At 35.4% G+C, this 12,725-nt stretch overlaps 1 protein-coding gene across 7 annotated transcripts in view; it reads left to right on the forward strand.

Moving 5' to 3' along the window:
* The window catches only part of LOC117179470, a 352,946-nt gene that overhangs the window by 191,302 nt on the left and 148,919 nt on the right, over positions 1–12,725 (forward strand). For all 7 annotated transcript variants that reach the window (XM_033371315.1, XM_033371320.1, XM_033371314.1 and 4 more), the window contains one exon: positions 12,445–12,523. In XM_033371315.1, coding sequence (XP_033227206.1) covers positions 12,445–12,523 — 79 coding nt within the window. The remainder of the gene's footprint in view (positions 1–12,444; positions 12,524–12,725) is intronic.

Below are 12,725 nucleotides of genomic sequence, written 5' to 3' on the forward strand. Positions count from 1 at the left end.
AAACCTATGGCTATGTCTCACGATCGTGAGATGGACACCAACAGAGCACGACGAAATCACAATAAATGACTGGCAAAACCCAGGCATGTCTTTAGTACACGAAGCAACCCAAGGATGACAGCCTTCTGCATCCATTTCGCAAGTGCCTTGGCACATTTTTGGCCCGTGGGTACGATTTTAAGGCCCTTCCTCAAGCTCGATTTTTAGGCCACGTAATTAGAAATGACAACTTTTCTCCTACAATAATGAATTGTCTGCTGACATCTTTTAATCAAATATTCTACAGGGCTAAAAACAATCGCACAATGAGGGTTTTTTGGAAAATTTGTCTAGTTTTTTTTTTCTAGTTAATTGAAAATATGAAGCATTTTATGCGCCTGGGAAGGAGCAATCCACCACCGTAAGTGTATCAATGGTGAATCAAATCTCGGCGCAGCCTCTTTCGGAATGAACAAGTGGTGGATAAAGAGTGTTATTTTTTTGACGATGCTGGAAACCCAGGATGTAGGTCTTCATATTGTCAGAGAAGAAGAGCCGGTGGAAAGAAATTTAAAGCGTTTAAAATATGAAGAAATTGAAGTTTAATAGTCTGCACTAGGTTCATTTCATAATGACGAGACAATTAAAAAAGATAGAAGAAAATCGGCAAATCCTTTTAATTTCTGTCGAGATTTTTTTTAATTTTGCATATACGTTAAGATTACCCCTATTATTAAAAATATTGCAAATATTTACAACAAAATATACCTTTCTTCTCTCTTCTGAGATTCTACGACAAAAATGGTGAAAAAGGTGCTGCGTAAACAATTGGACATTTTTGACTCGGAAAAGTGTGGAATCTCAAGTTATTTTATTTTCAAGGTTTACACTTGAAAGGTATGCAATTCGCAGCCTTTTCTTGAGTATATTCTTTTCATAAATTCTCAACCGAAAATTTTGCAATCATAGCCTTTCATAATAATAATCTATTTGTTTCAAATACAACTTCTTGCTTCACAATTAATTTGATGTTGCTTAGGATTGATGCACAATTTAGTTTCAAAATGCATATTTTGTGGCTTCCAATGATTTTCCAAACATTTCACAAATATTTCCAAATATTTAACAAACATTTGGCAAAGATTTCCAAAGGTTTCAGAAATATTTCAGAAAATGTTCTTAATTTAATTAAAGATTTATGTTATATTTCAAACATTGAAAAACGATTGTAATAATAAATATTTGTGAGAATTAGATTTTAATTACCTCATATAATAAACAAAAGAATTTTAAAAAAAAGGAAAATCGGTCAATATTGTCAATAATGAGTATAATTTTAAAGTGAATGCAAAATTTCAACAGAAATTGAATGAATTAACCGATTTTCTTCTCAATCGGATCTAATTCTCTAACAATCGAAAGGTCGAGTGAGGCATGCTAGGCACTCAGTCTACATCCTCGATTTCCCGTGTCGTCGAAAAATTAACACTCTTGACCTGCCGCTGTGCCACTGAGAAAAGGGTTGCGCGGAGATTCAGTTTACCATGGGTGCTCTCACGGTGGCGGTTTGCTCCTTCCCAGTCGCATAAAATGCATTATATTTTCAATTAATAAAAAAAGGCACCGTTTAGAAAAAAACCATTTGAGGAATTGTTTTTGGCCCTGTAGATGATGTGGGTAAAATGTGACATCAAGCAATTCTTAGTTGTAGGCAAAACATGGTCATTCATAAATTAATAGACTGAAAATCAAGCCTGAGGAAGCCCTTTAAGGTAACGAACCAGCGATAATCTCGGACCTCCAAGGCCATTGATCACAAGGACAATTACTTTCACCGAATATATTAGGTGCAGTCGTTGTAGTTCCTTTTAAAATTGTTTATACCTCTCCCAACGATGTCAGGCCACGAGAGTGCAATGCAAACTGCTGCCCAAAAATCGTAGTTTCCGAAAAGTTGTCACTTCTCTTTTTGGACAATTGACTCTACCTCCCGTGAAGTATTCGGTAGCGCATGGTCGCGCTCAACATCGTAAAAGCGACAACGATGATATTAAAGTGGTGGTCGGCAAACTTTTTTCTCACTTTTCAGGTAAGGGCAGAATAGGGGTTCATTGTTGAACGGAATAATTAATGTGAATATAAAGTTACAAATGAATATTGTTTTAAATTCTTATATAAGCTATTTATAAGTTTGGCATTCGAAATATGTGACTTTTTTGCTATTAAATACATCTAAACTTGTATTTGGGAAGTTAAGAATCAATGATTTGATGGAATATAATGAAAACATAATTTTGAACTTAAAGTGTTATAATGCATTTATTTTTAGTATTTTAAGACGTTTTTTAGAATCCTTTTGATCACAAAAATTTGTAGATTTTCAATTTGAAGGTTTCAGAAAGCCAATTTTGAAATTTTGTTTTGAATTTTAATCCTCGTTACTCGAACCGCTTAATAAAGGAAGCGACCATTGCGGGTTGGACCTTCTTGGTGGTAGCAGGTACTTACTGCCTCGAGATTTTGACTCGACCAGCCGTGGCGGCTATGGCTGCCGCGCGGCAGTAGTTTGCCGACCACTTTATTAGAGAACTCTCAGGACCACATGATGTCCTCCGATATAATCAGTGCAGTTTCTAATATTAATTTCAAAAGAATCGAAATGGATCCGTGATAAATAGCCCAAACGAGAAAGCACTCGTCCAATGATAGTCGCTCTCCGTGAAAAAGGCCCGCGAATCAGAGAGCTTTTCAAAGTCAAGCATGCGTTATTATCGCTAGCTTTATTTCGTTAAACGCGAGTAAGACTGCAGCATGGATACTCGATAAGGATGTGGGTGCTGCGGTTGTTGCTTGCCTCGTGAATTACTTGCTCCTTTACTCAACTTGATTGATACTGGGTTAAGCAGTGGGTTCGTCATTAACGTATTATTGATTAAGAAGATTACCAAAAGAAATAGTAGTATAGAGTCAGTCGCAATTAGGAATACTGATGGTGAAATATACTAGGATTTAACTAGTGTCCTTGCTTCGTTAAAAGGATTACTAGACTCAACTAGTCTAGAAAATTACAGAAATTCTGATTAAATTTAGTAGTAAAACTGGTAACAATAACGTCAGTGGAATATAATTTAAAAGTTAGTTTAACCACAAATGTGTTTAACTTATCTGCTATCAAATAGTAAAACTAAGTAACTTGAATAGTTATTACAGCCATTTCCCTTCATTACTGCAAATCATATTTTTGATGTTTAAGTTTTTAATTAATTTCTATTCTCATCCATTATTGTCGTAGATTGAATAATATATGCTCTTGAATCTATAACACACGTATTTATTATCTTCTAAACGCCGGAGGTAAGGAAAGTGTGCTAGGTAATTTTGGAGTTCCAGAAACAAATGGTAACGGAGACAGATTGGTTAGCTTATGTTTAGAGAAGGGCTTGTTTATTACAAGTACTTGGCAGTGGCATAAAATGATCTACTTGTGCACCTGGTTCAGAGGCGATAGCAGCAGTATTATTGACTTTGTTATTGCAGATTAGAGACTGAGACAGCTAGTAAATGATACAAGGGTAATGAGAGGTTTTGAATGTGAAACGTATTATTACCTCATATTTTCAAAACCTAACTTAGGTCAAGTATGGAGAAGGAAAAAAATAATACGACGAAACTGGCGTAAATCAAGATGCAGAATTTACATTACCCAGAAAAGCGAATATAACTTACACGTAAGATACACGAATGCCTAGATAGAACAAATTGGGAAACGCTAATACACAATAATATCGAAATGGGACAAGTTCTAGATGACTGGAAAAAGGCGTTCATGATCCCAATATACACGGTAAAGGGAGATAAAAACAACTGAAATAATTACAAAGGCATCAGCTTGCTAAGTATCCTAAAGACAATGTATTCGAAAATAATTAGTTATAGGGTAAATCATACAACAGAAGAAAAGATCTGGGAATTCCGATGTCGATTTATGTCAGGAAGATCATGTGCGGACCAGATATTCAGCTAGAGAAAAATCACCAAAAAAAGTTTTAGAGTAAACGAAAAAGTTTTCTCTGCACTTTTTAATCTAAAAAAAGCGTTTGATAATGTGCATAAAAGTAAACTTTGGGAAGTTCTGAAAGAGCGGGGAGTCAATGAATGGCTCCTCAAAATACTAAAAACAATATATGTAGGTAGCAAAGCGAGTGTGAAAGTAAATGGGCAACTGTGTGACTAGTACGAAGTTTGCAGATGATAAAGTTCTTATGGTAGAGTTAGCCACAGGCTTGCAGGGAATGTTGAGCAGACTGAATACCAGCATGATAAATGATGCCTAAAATTAACGTGAATGAAACAAAAATTACAGTTTCTAAAGAAAAGCGTGAGAAAATGGTATGCAACATTGCTATACACTATGAGAGAATAGAAGAAGTTGCTAAGTACGTGTGTCTTGGTAGTTCATTTACTGAATACGGAAAGATATATGGAGAGTTAGATAGACGTACAAGCGTTCGTAGGAAGTTTACCGGCAGGATAGCAGCAATTGCCAGAAGTAAAAATATAACAAACAAACCTAAAACAGTGATATATAATTCTATACTTGCATCCACTGTGCTGTAAGGTGCGAGAACTGTACCGACCGAGAAAAGGGTAAGAGTAAAATTATTGCGCCTGTGCGTTAGAACACTAATGGAAAAAGTCATTAATGAGAAGATTCTTAAGAAAAGTGTGGTAGAGGAGACACTTTTTGACAAGAGTGAAATAGACTGACGAAAGAATGGTGGTAATGTGTAAATGAGACCGTAAAACGAAAAGATATATAAAGCCACAAAAACACAAGAGCCACCTGCTGTGGAGCAAGGCTGCGGAACGAACGTTTTATTAAAATAACCAACATTATCCAATTTCTAGCATGTTATCATTGCAATTTAATCAGCATAATAGATTTTTAAAAAGTGCCCAAGGTATAATAAGGTATGTCTAACTGTATTTTTTGTGTAATATATCTATATAGAATAGGCTGATACTTAAAAAAATTTGCATATCTTTCTTCAGCTTTATCGCGACAAGTTGTTTCTCTGGATGAGAAAAGACTCTTCTATTTCTGATTTTGCGTAGTTTAATATTTTTTCTTCATACCTCTGTCGAAAGTACGTATCTTCAGCATTAATTTAAAGCGAGAACATGTGTAGAAATATAAATCAGGGGAATTCCAGGTACTGATGAGGTTGCCTTATTTCATTTAAGGCCCGGATACGGAAATCCTATCAGGCCCTGACAGCGTTTCGTCACGCTAGGAATGAAAAGGGCTGTGTGTAGCCAAGCTTAGACGGTCGATATCAGGTAACCCTTCCTATCTCTTAATAATAAGTAAGGCCCTTCTCCGGGCCGTATATATTTCCTATCAAATTCCTCAAATTATTATTTTTTAATTAGAATATAATAAATTGTGGGCTTCAGTAGGAAAAGATGGACGTGTTGGAAGCACTCCGTATAACCTCAAAGTTGCTTTCTTGGAATTGATCAGTATTTTTATGTGTCAGTGCCCTACCGAAAGAAATCTCTGAGTTTTCTTTATCGAAATAGCTTGGCCCATTTGAGTCTATAAACAAAGTCGATTGGAAACAAAAGAGTCTTGGAGATAGTTTGAGAGATTTTGGTCCTTTTCAAGATCCTTTTAGTGGTCGTTTTAAGAGTGGTGTGACGGTAATATAATGTTCCTTTTGTATTCGTCACGTACCGGGCGGGCAGAGTTATTTACAGTAGTTGGTCGTGGCTAATCCGCTCTCACTTTCTAAATTTCTCTTCAAATTATTAACACTTTTTTTTAATTGATGAATTTTCTCATTATACTTATTTATAATTATAACTTATATACTGATATATAATTTTCTAGTTGAATTCAAAAATTTGGTCTTTTTTGGCGTATCTCATTCCATTTACGAGAAACGTTCTATTAATTCCAATTTTAAGAATTAAAAAAAAGTTAGATATCTGAATTCATCGAAACCCGTAGATTCCAAATTATTATGTTTTAGGCTGTTAACTATGAAATTAAAAAATCTACTTCTAAATTTTAATCCTAAAGCTTAACAAAGGACCCTCGAGTGTCGGCTACTCTATTGAGATAGCCTCTCTGCTTATTATTTATGATCGTATTCTTATTTCAATTTCGGAAAGGATATTTTAAAGCCTTCAGACCATTTAAACGAGCTTCCTGGACCTTCAAAAATATCTACCTCAGTGCCTGCGGAGAATTTCTCTGAGCTCCTTTGACCTAAAGAATTTTTAGTATATACTCAAAGATTATTTTCGGTAGGGTGAATATAAGTTAAGAAGTGATACCCGCTATTTAAAAAATTTTGTGTTTGTGCGAGAGAGAGAGAGAGAGAGAGAGAGAGGGCGGGAGAGAGAAAAAATCCAAAGCTTAGTGAGTATTCGAAATAGGCGCTGAAGTGAGGAAGAAAAGTTAAACATAACCGCACAACAGGCCTGTCGAAACGTGATTGTATTGTTTATAATAATTAAAAATATTATTAGTGAACGTAGTTTTGTACGGCTATAAAGAAAAGTAGTATATACCACACGGACAGGAGGTTGAAAGCCCTGAACTGCGAGAAATGATGCCCGAGGCGAAGCCGAATGCACAGTGGAGGAGTGCAGGAATTTCAAACATTCTGCCCTTGGGGTGTAATATACTGTTTAAGAATATAAATAATAGTTTTAGAGAAATAGTTTATGGATAAAAATTGCAACTGATACAAGAGGTCAACCTCATTCGAGACTGTGGTGATGGTAAGCTGCAAATCTCGCAAATCAAAAAGCTGGCCAGCAAGAATATCTGCGACAAACGGTAAACAGTGGAACATTAATTGTACCTGCTGCGGATTGCGTCTCTATTATGAAAGCGCGAAGTTTGAAACTAAAAGCGAAACGATATATGACTATAGGACGAAATTTGGTTTAGAGTATCGTGTACGGAAAGTTACAATCAGAGATCTTAGCGCTAAGGTGAGGGACATAAGCAATAATTTACTTATTTCAGAAGACCAAGTAACGGAGATTAAACGACAGGTTGATTCAGAGGGCAAAAATGTAGGATAATAAAAATCAGCTACAGGATTTTAACAAATTGTGTGATTCATCCATGAGCGGTTCAAATAGGTTTATCGTATTGAAAAAAAACATTTATCAGATGCTATCAGATCTTTTGTATTCTCTTCCTCGCGTCAGATAACATTTGTACTTTGTCAGCATTATGCTGCCTGATTGTCATCAGCTTTCACTTTTTCAGGGTGTGGTTGAAGATCTTCAGTTTTTGGGAGAATTTTCGAACCCTTTCCGTGAACGGTCTACCATACTTTATGTGGTCAATCATATACTGAACACGGGATGCATTCGAGTGTCTTTTCGTCTTTTGATCCATTGTCTGTTTTACTTTTCGATTTGAATCAGCGGAAGCTCTCGCAGCACCATAAACTAAAAAAAATGATGGTCCAGAGGTCGGACTCCCCCGAGCTATCCTCCCAAAGTGAGGCAACCATTTTAGGCAGTTCATGGGGCTCAGGAGGAACCTGCATGTTAATATTCCTCCTTTTCCTGAAATCACTATCATATGTCAGAAAGTGCCTGCTTTCCGCGGTTACTCTCAATGTCGCTTCCTCATCTTCGTATGTAGCTTCTTCAAGTAACAGTTGGGCAAGCGCTCATATCCAGTTTTTAAAGGTAGGCACGTTAAACAGAGATAATAATGGCATCGTAGTAGTCTAGCAAGTCATCCTTGCGTTGATTTGTCCACTCTATGTGAGAGTTTCGCTGGTTAGTCTTCGTGTTTCCATATAAATTATTTTTAGCACCCCGAACTCTAAGGTGATTGGCACTGTTTGCCGACTCATTGTCTGATGCTCGGCACGTTCGATTGTTTCGATCTGCATCTACAACTTTATAGTGGTTTGGTGGTGTCTTTATTGTTTCCGTTAGTAATTTCATTATGTCAGAATTTTGGGCTATTTTTGGGCTGTATTGCCGATTTTGAAAATTCAAATTTTGAGTGGAGGTGCTGACTTGGATCAAGCCAGCAGCTCCACTATATAAAAATTTTAAGAAAAAAAAATCAAACACGTCAGAACTTTTGGCTGTTTTTGGGCTCTTAAACGCACCAACAACCAATTTCCAAAAACCACCCCTACAAAATATAAAACCACCTTCTATGTAAAAAATCAAATTCGGAAAAACAAAGAACACCCGAATTTTTGGCTTATTTTGGGCTCTAAAATGCATGCAAAAAAATAAAAAACTACCCCCATTTTCAAAAAACCACCCCCTTGCAAAAAATAAAATTTGCGAAATCCAAAATGCTATAGATTTTTGGCTTATTTTAGAGTCTCAAATGCACTCAACCTTATTTCAGAAAAACCACCCCTGTGTAAAAAAAACGTCAACCTAATTATAAAAATTTAAACCTTGGTGTTGACGTTTTTGAACCGCCTAAAAATCAGAGGCTCCATATGAACAGTAAAATTCGAAAAATATCAGACACTATAGTAACATTGTAATATTCCGAAAAAGATTGGTTTGCACAAAATTATGTTTGATTGTTAAAAAGGGAGCTCAAAAATCAGAGACTACTGTAACACTAGAAAATTCTCAAAAATATTATTCTTTGACAAAGTCATATATAGGTGGTAGAGAAGGGTTGATTTTATACGTTAAGGGTTGAAGCCCAAAAATCAGACTAAGTATTTTCGAGAAGCTCAAAAATCAAAGAATACATTGACACTAGAAAATTCTCAAAAATATTATTTCTTGATAAAGTCATATATACATGGTAGAGAAGGGTTGATTTCATAAGTTAAGGGTTGAAGTCTAAAAATCGGAGTGGATATTTTCGAGGAGCCCAAAAATCAGAGACTACATTAACACTACAAAATTCTCAAAAATAATAGTTTTTGACAAAAAGTCGTATATACGTGGTAGAGAAGGGTTGATTTTATAAGTTAAGGGTTGAAGCCCAAAAATCGGAGTGGATATTTTCGAGGAGCCCAAAAATCAGAGACTACTTTAACACTAGAAAATTCTCAAAAATATTATTTCTTGACAAAGTCATATGTACGTGGTAGAGAAGGGTTGATTTTATACGTTAAGGATTGAAGCCCAAAAATCAGAGTATTTTCGAGAAGCTCAAAAATCAAAGAATACATGGCACTAGAAAATTCTCAAAAATATTATTTCTTGACAAAGTCATATATACACGGTAAACAAGGTTTGATTTTATATGTTAAGGGTTGAAGCCCAAAAATCGGAGTGGATATTTTCTAGGAGCCCAAAAATCAGAGACTACATGACCACTAGAAAATTCTCAAAAATATTATTTTTTGACAAAGTCGTATATACGTGGTAGAGAAGGGTCGATTTTATAAGTTGAGGGTTGAAGCCCAAAAATCGGAGTAAATATTTTCGAGGAGCCCAAAAATCCAAGACTACATTAACACTAGAAAATTCTAAAAAATATTAGTTTTTGACAAAAAGTCCTATATACGTGGTAGAGAAGGGTTGATTTTATAAGTTAAGGTTTGAAGCCCAAAAATCGGAGTGGATATTTTCGCGGAGCCCAAAAATCAGGGACTACATTAACATAAGAAAATTCTCAAAAATATTATTTTTTGACAAAGTCATATATACGTGGTAGAGAAGGGTTGATTTTACACTTTAAGGGTTGAAGCCCCAAAATCAGAGTGGGTATTTTCAAGGAGCGCAAAAATCAGACACTACATTAACACTAGAAAATTGTCAAAAATATTATTTTTTGACAAAGTCATATATACATGGTAGAGAAGGGTTCATTTTTTTCGTAAAGGGTTAAAGCCCAAAAATCAGAGTGGATATTTTGGAGAAGCCCAAAAATCAAAGACTACATTAACACTAAAAAATTCTCAAAAATATTTTTTGACAAAATCATATATACGTGGTAGAGAAGGGTTTATTTTATACGTTAAGGGTTAAAGCACAAAAATCAGAGTGGGTATTTTCGAGGAGCCCAAAAATCAAAGACTACATTAACACTAAAAAATTCTCAAAAATATTTTTTGACAAAATCATATATACGTGGTAGAGAAGGGTTGATTTTATACGTTAAGGGTTGAAGCAAAAAAATCAGAGTGGGTATTTTCGAGGAGCCCAAAAATCAGAGACTCTACTGACAGTAGGGGCTTCAACCCTTAACTCATAAAATAAACCATTCTCTACCACGTATATACGACTTTGTCAAAAACTAATATTTTTGAGAATTTTCTAGTGTTAATGTAGTCTCTGATTTTTGGGCTCCTCGAAAATATCCACTTCGATTTTTGGGCTTCAACCCTTAACGTATAAATTCAACCCTTCTCTACCACGTATATATGACTTTGTCAACAAATAATATTTTTGGGAATTTTTTTGTGTCAATGTGGTCTCTGATTTTTGGGCTCCACCAAAATATCCACTTCGATTTTTGGGCTTCAACTCTTAACTTATAAAATCAACCCTTCTCTACCATGTATATATGACTTTGTCAAAAATTAATATTTTTGAGAATTTTCCAGTGTCACTAGAGTTTATGATTATTGGGCTTCTTAAAAATACCTACTCCGATTTTTGGTCACCAACACTTGACGTTCAAAAACAGTCCCTTTTTAACAATTAAACATAACTCTGCGCAAACCTTATTTGCAAATCTTATTTTTTTCAAGGGGTGGTTTTTTGAAAATAGGGGTAGTTTTTTTATTTTTTTCATGCATTTTAGAGCCCAAAATAAGCCCAAAATTCTGGTGTTCTTTGTTTTTTCCGAATTTGATTTTTTACATAGGGGGTGGTTTTATATTTTGTAAGGCTGGTTTTTGAAAATTGGTTGTTGGTGCGTTTAAGAGCCCAAAAAAAGCCCAAAATTCTGACGTGTTTGATTTTTTTTCTTACAATTTTTATATAGTGGAGGGGCTGGTTTGATTCAAGTCAGCACCTCCACTCAAAATTTGAATTTTCACAAAAAGTAGCGGAGCCCCAAAAATCGGCAATACAGCCCAAAAAAAATCCCATAATTCTGACATGAAGAAATTTGAGAATTTCGTTTGTGGAGGTGCTGGCTTGATAGACCTATAATGAGGGGGTTATAGAAAAGGCGTTCCTCCGTTGATCGTGAGATCACAAAGAGTCTGATGTAGTCAAGAAGTGGTCAGAGAGAAAGTCACAGTGATTATAGGGTAGTCCCCTCAGTAGTCTGTATAGCAGTTATTTATCTAAGTCCTTGAATAATCAGTGCATAGCTCCTCGCACTCAATCAATCTTCTTAGCAATCATCACATAGTAAGATATTCATCACTCTAATTCCATCCGCTAGGTAAACCTCTCCATCAGTGTTTATATGACTTTTTATATATTTTTATCTTAGAACCTTATTCACTCATTCCCTCTCTATCACTTTTGTCAAAAAATGTTTCCTCTACGCCCACTTCTTCAAGAACCCTCTCATGACTGACTTCGTCCATTAGCGTTTTACCGCACATATTGAGCAGGAATTAGATGTCAAGTATAGAATGTGCATTTAGAGAATTATATATCGCAGTTTTATCTTTTTTTGGTTATATTTTAAATTCTGGCAATTGCTCCTACCCTGTCAATAACCTAGTTATCTATTAAATAATCTACCAAGATACACGCAGTTATGAACTTGTTCTATTCTCTCATTGTCTAGCGCAGTGCCACCTACTGTTTTCTCACTTTTTTCTTCATACACTATAATATTTTTGTATTCGTGTCAGTTTTAGGTTCATATTCTTCATGCTAGTATCTAATCTGCTTAGCATTCTTTACAGCGCTTCGCTTGACTCTGCCGTAAAAACCTTATCATCTGCAAACGCTAACCCACGCACCTTCACTGTTCAGAGACCCACACTTTCTTCGTCGAGGAAGGATATTCTTAGATACTTATCTATGAATATAATAAACAGCCAAGAGAACATAGCGCATCCTTAACTAACACTTTGTCTAAAATTGAGCCAGTCACTCAGTTTTCCATTTACCCTCACACTCGTTATGCTGCCTGAATATACTTATTTAATATTAATTAACTGACGAGAAGGTATAAATCGACATCGAAATATGTTGATCTTCAGTAGTATGAAAAAAGTCTCCCGTTTTACGTCATTTTTCTGCAATTATGTTACACAAGTTGCCTTTCTTTGAATTAATATTTTTTAACATTTTTTGAATATATATTAAAAATAAATTTTTAAGATTAACTAACCGTTTAGAAGATATTCTAGTTCTGGGAACCAATTTAACAAATTTTCGGTGGACCGGTTTGCAGTATGCTTCCAGGGCCGCGTTCAATAACAATCGTGCCTGCAATGGACATGTCTTGGCAGGCAGATGTGCATAGTGTTTTTCCTCAAGGAATAGGACTGTACTTGACTTGCAACGCTTCTCTTGTTACAGATGAGCTCACACACAGATGGCCTCGTAGCTAAGGCGATCTTCCTTTTGGCACTGCTGACAGGAAGTTACGCTGCTCTAGGTGAGTGAATCGACTTCTCTATTCTTCTATTGCTAATTTTACTAACTAGGAACTGGGTTCTAGCTTGAACTTACTCTCAATACTAATGATCTTATTATACCATTATCACGTTAATAAATATGACTTCCATAAGTAATTATTGCTAATGTTATATATTTTATTCTTTATTTACCTTTTCTTACAGCATATTTCAACACTTTAA

Source organism: Belonocnema kinseyi, chromosome 9, assembly GCF_010883055.1.
Source record: "Belonocnema kinseyi isolate 2016_QV_RU_SX_M_011 chromosome 9, B_treatae_v1, whole genome shotgun sequence".
Classification (NCBI taxonomy): Eukaryota; Metazoa; Arthropoda; class Insecta; order Hymenoptera; family Cynipidae; genus Belonocnema; species Belonocnema kinseyi.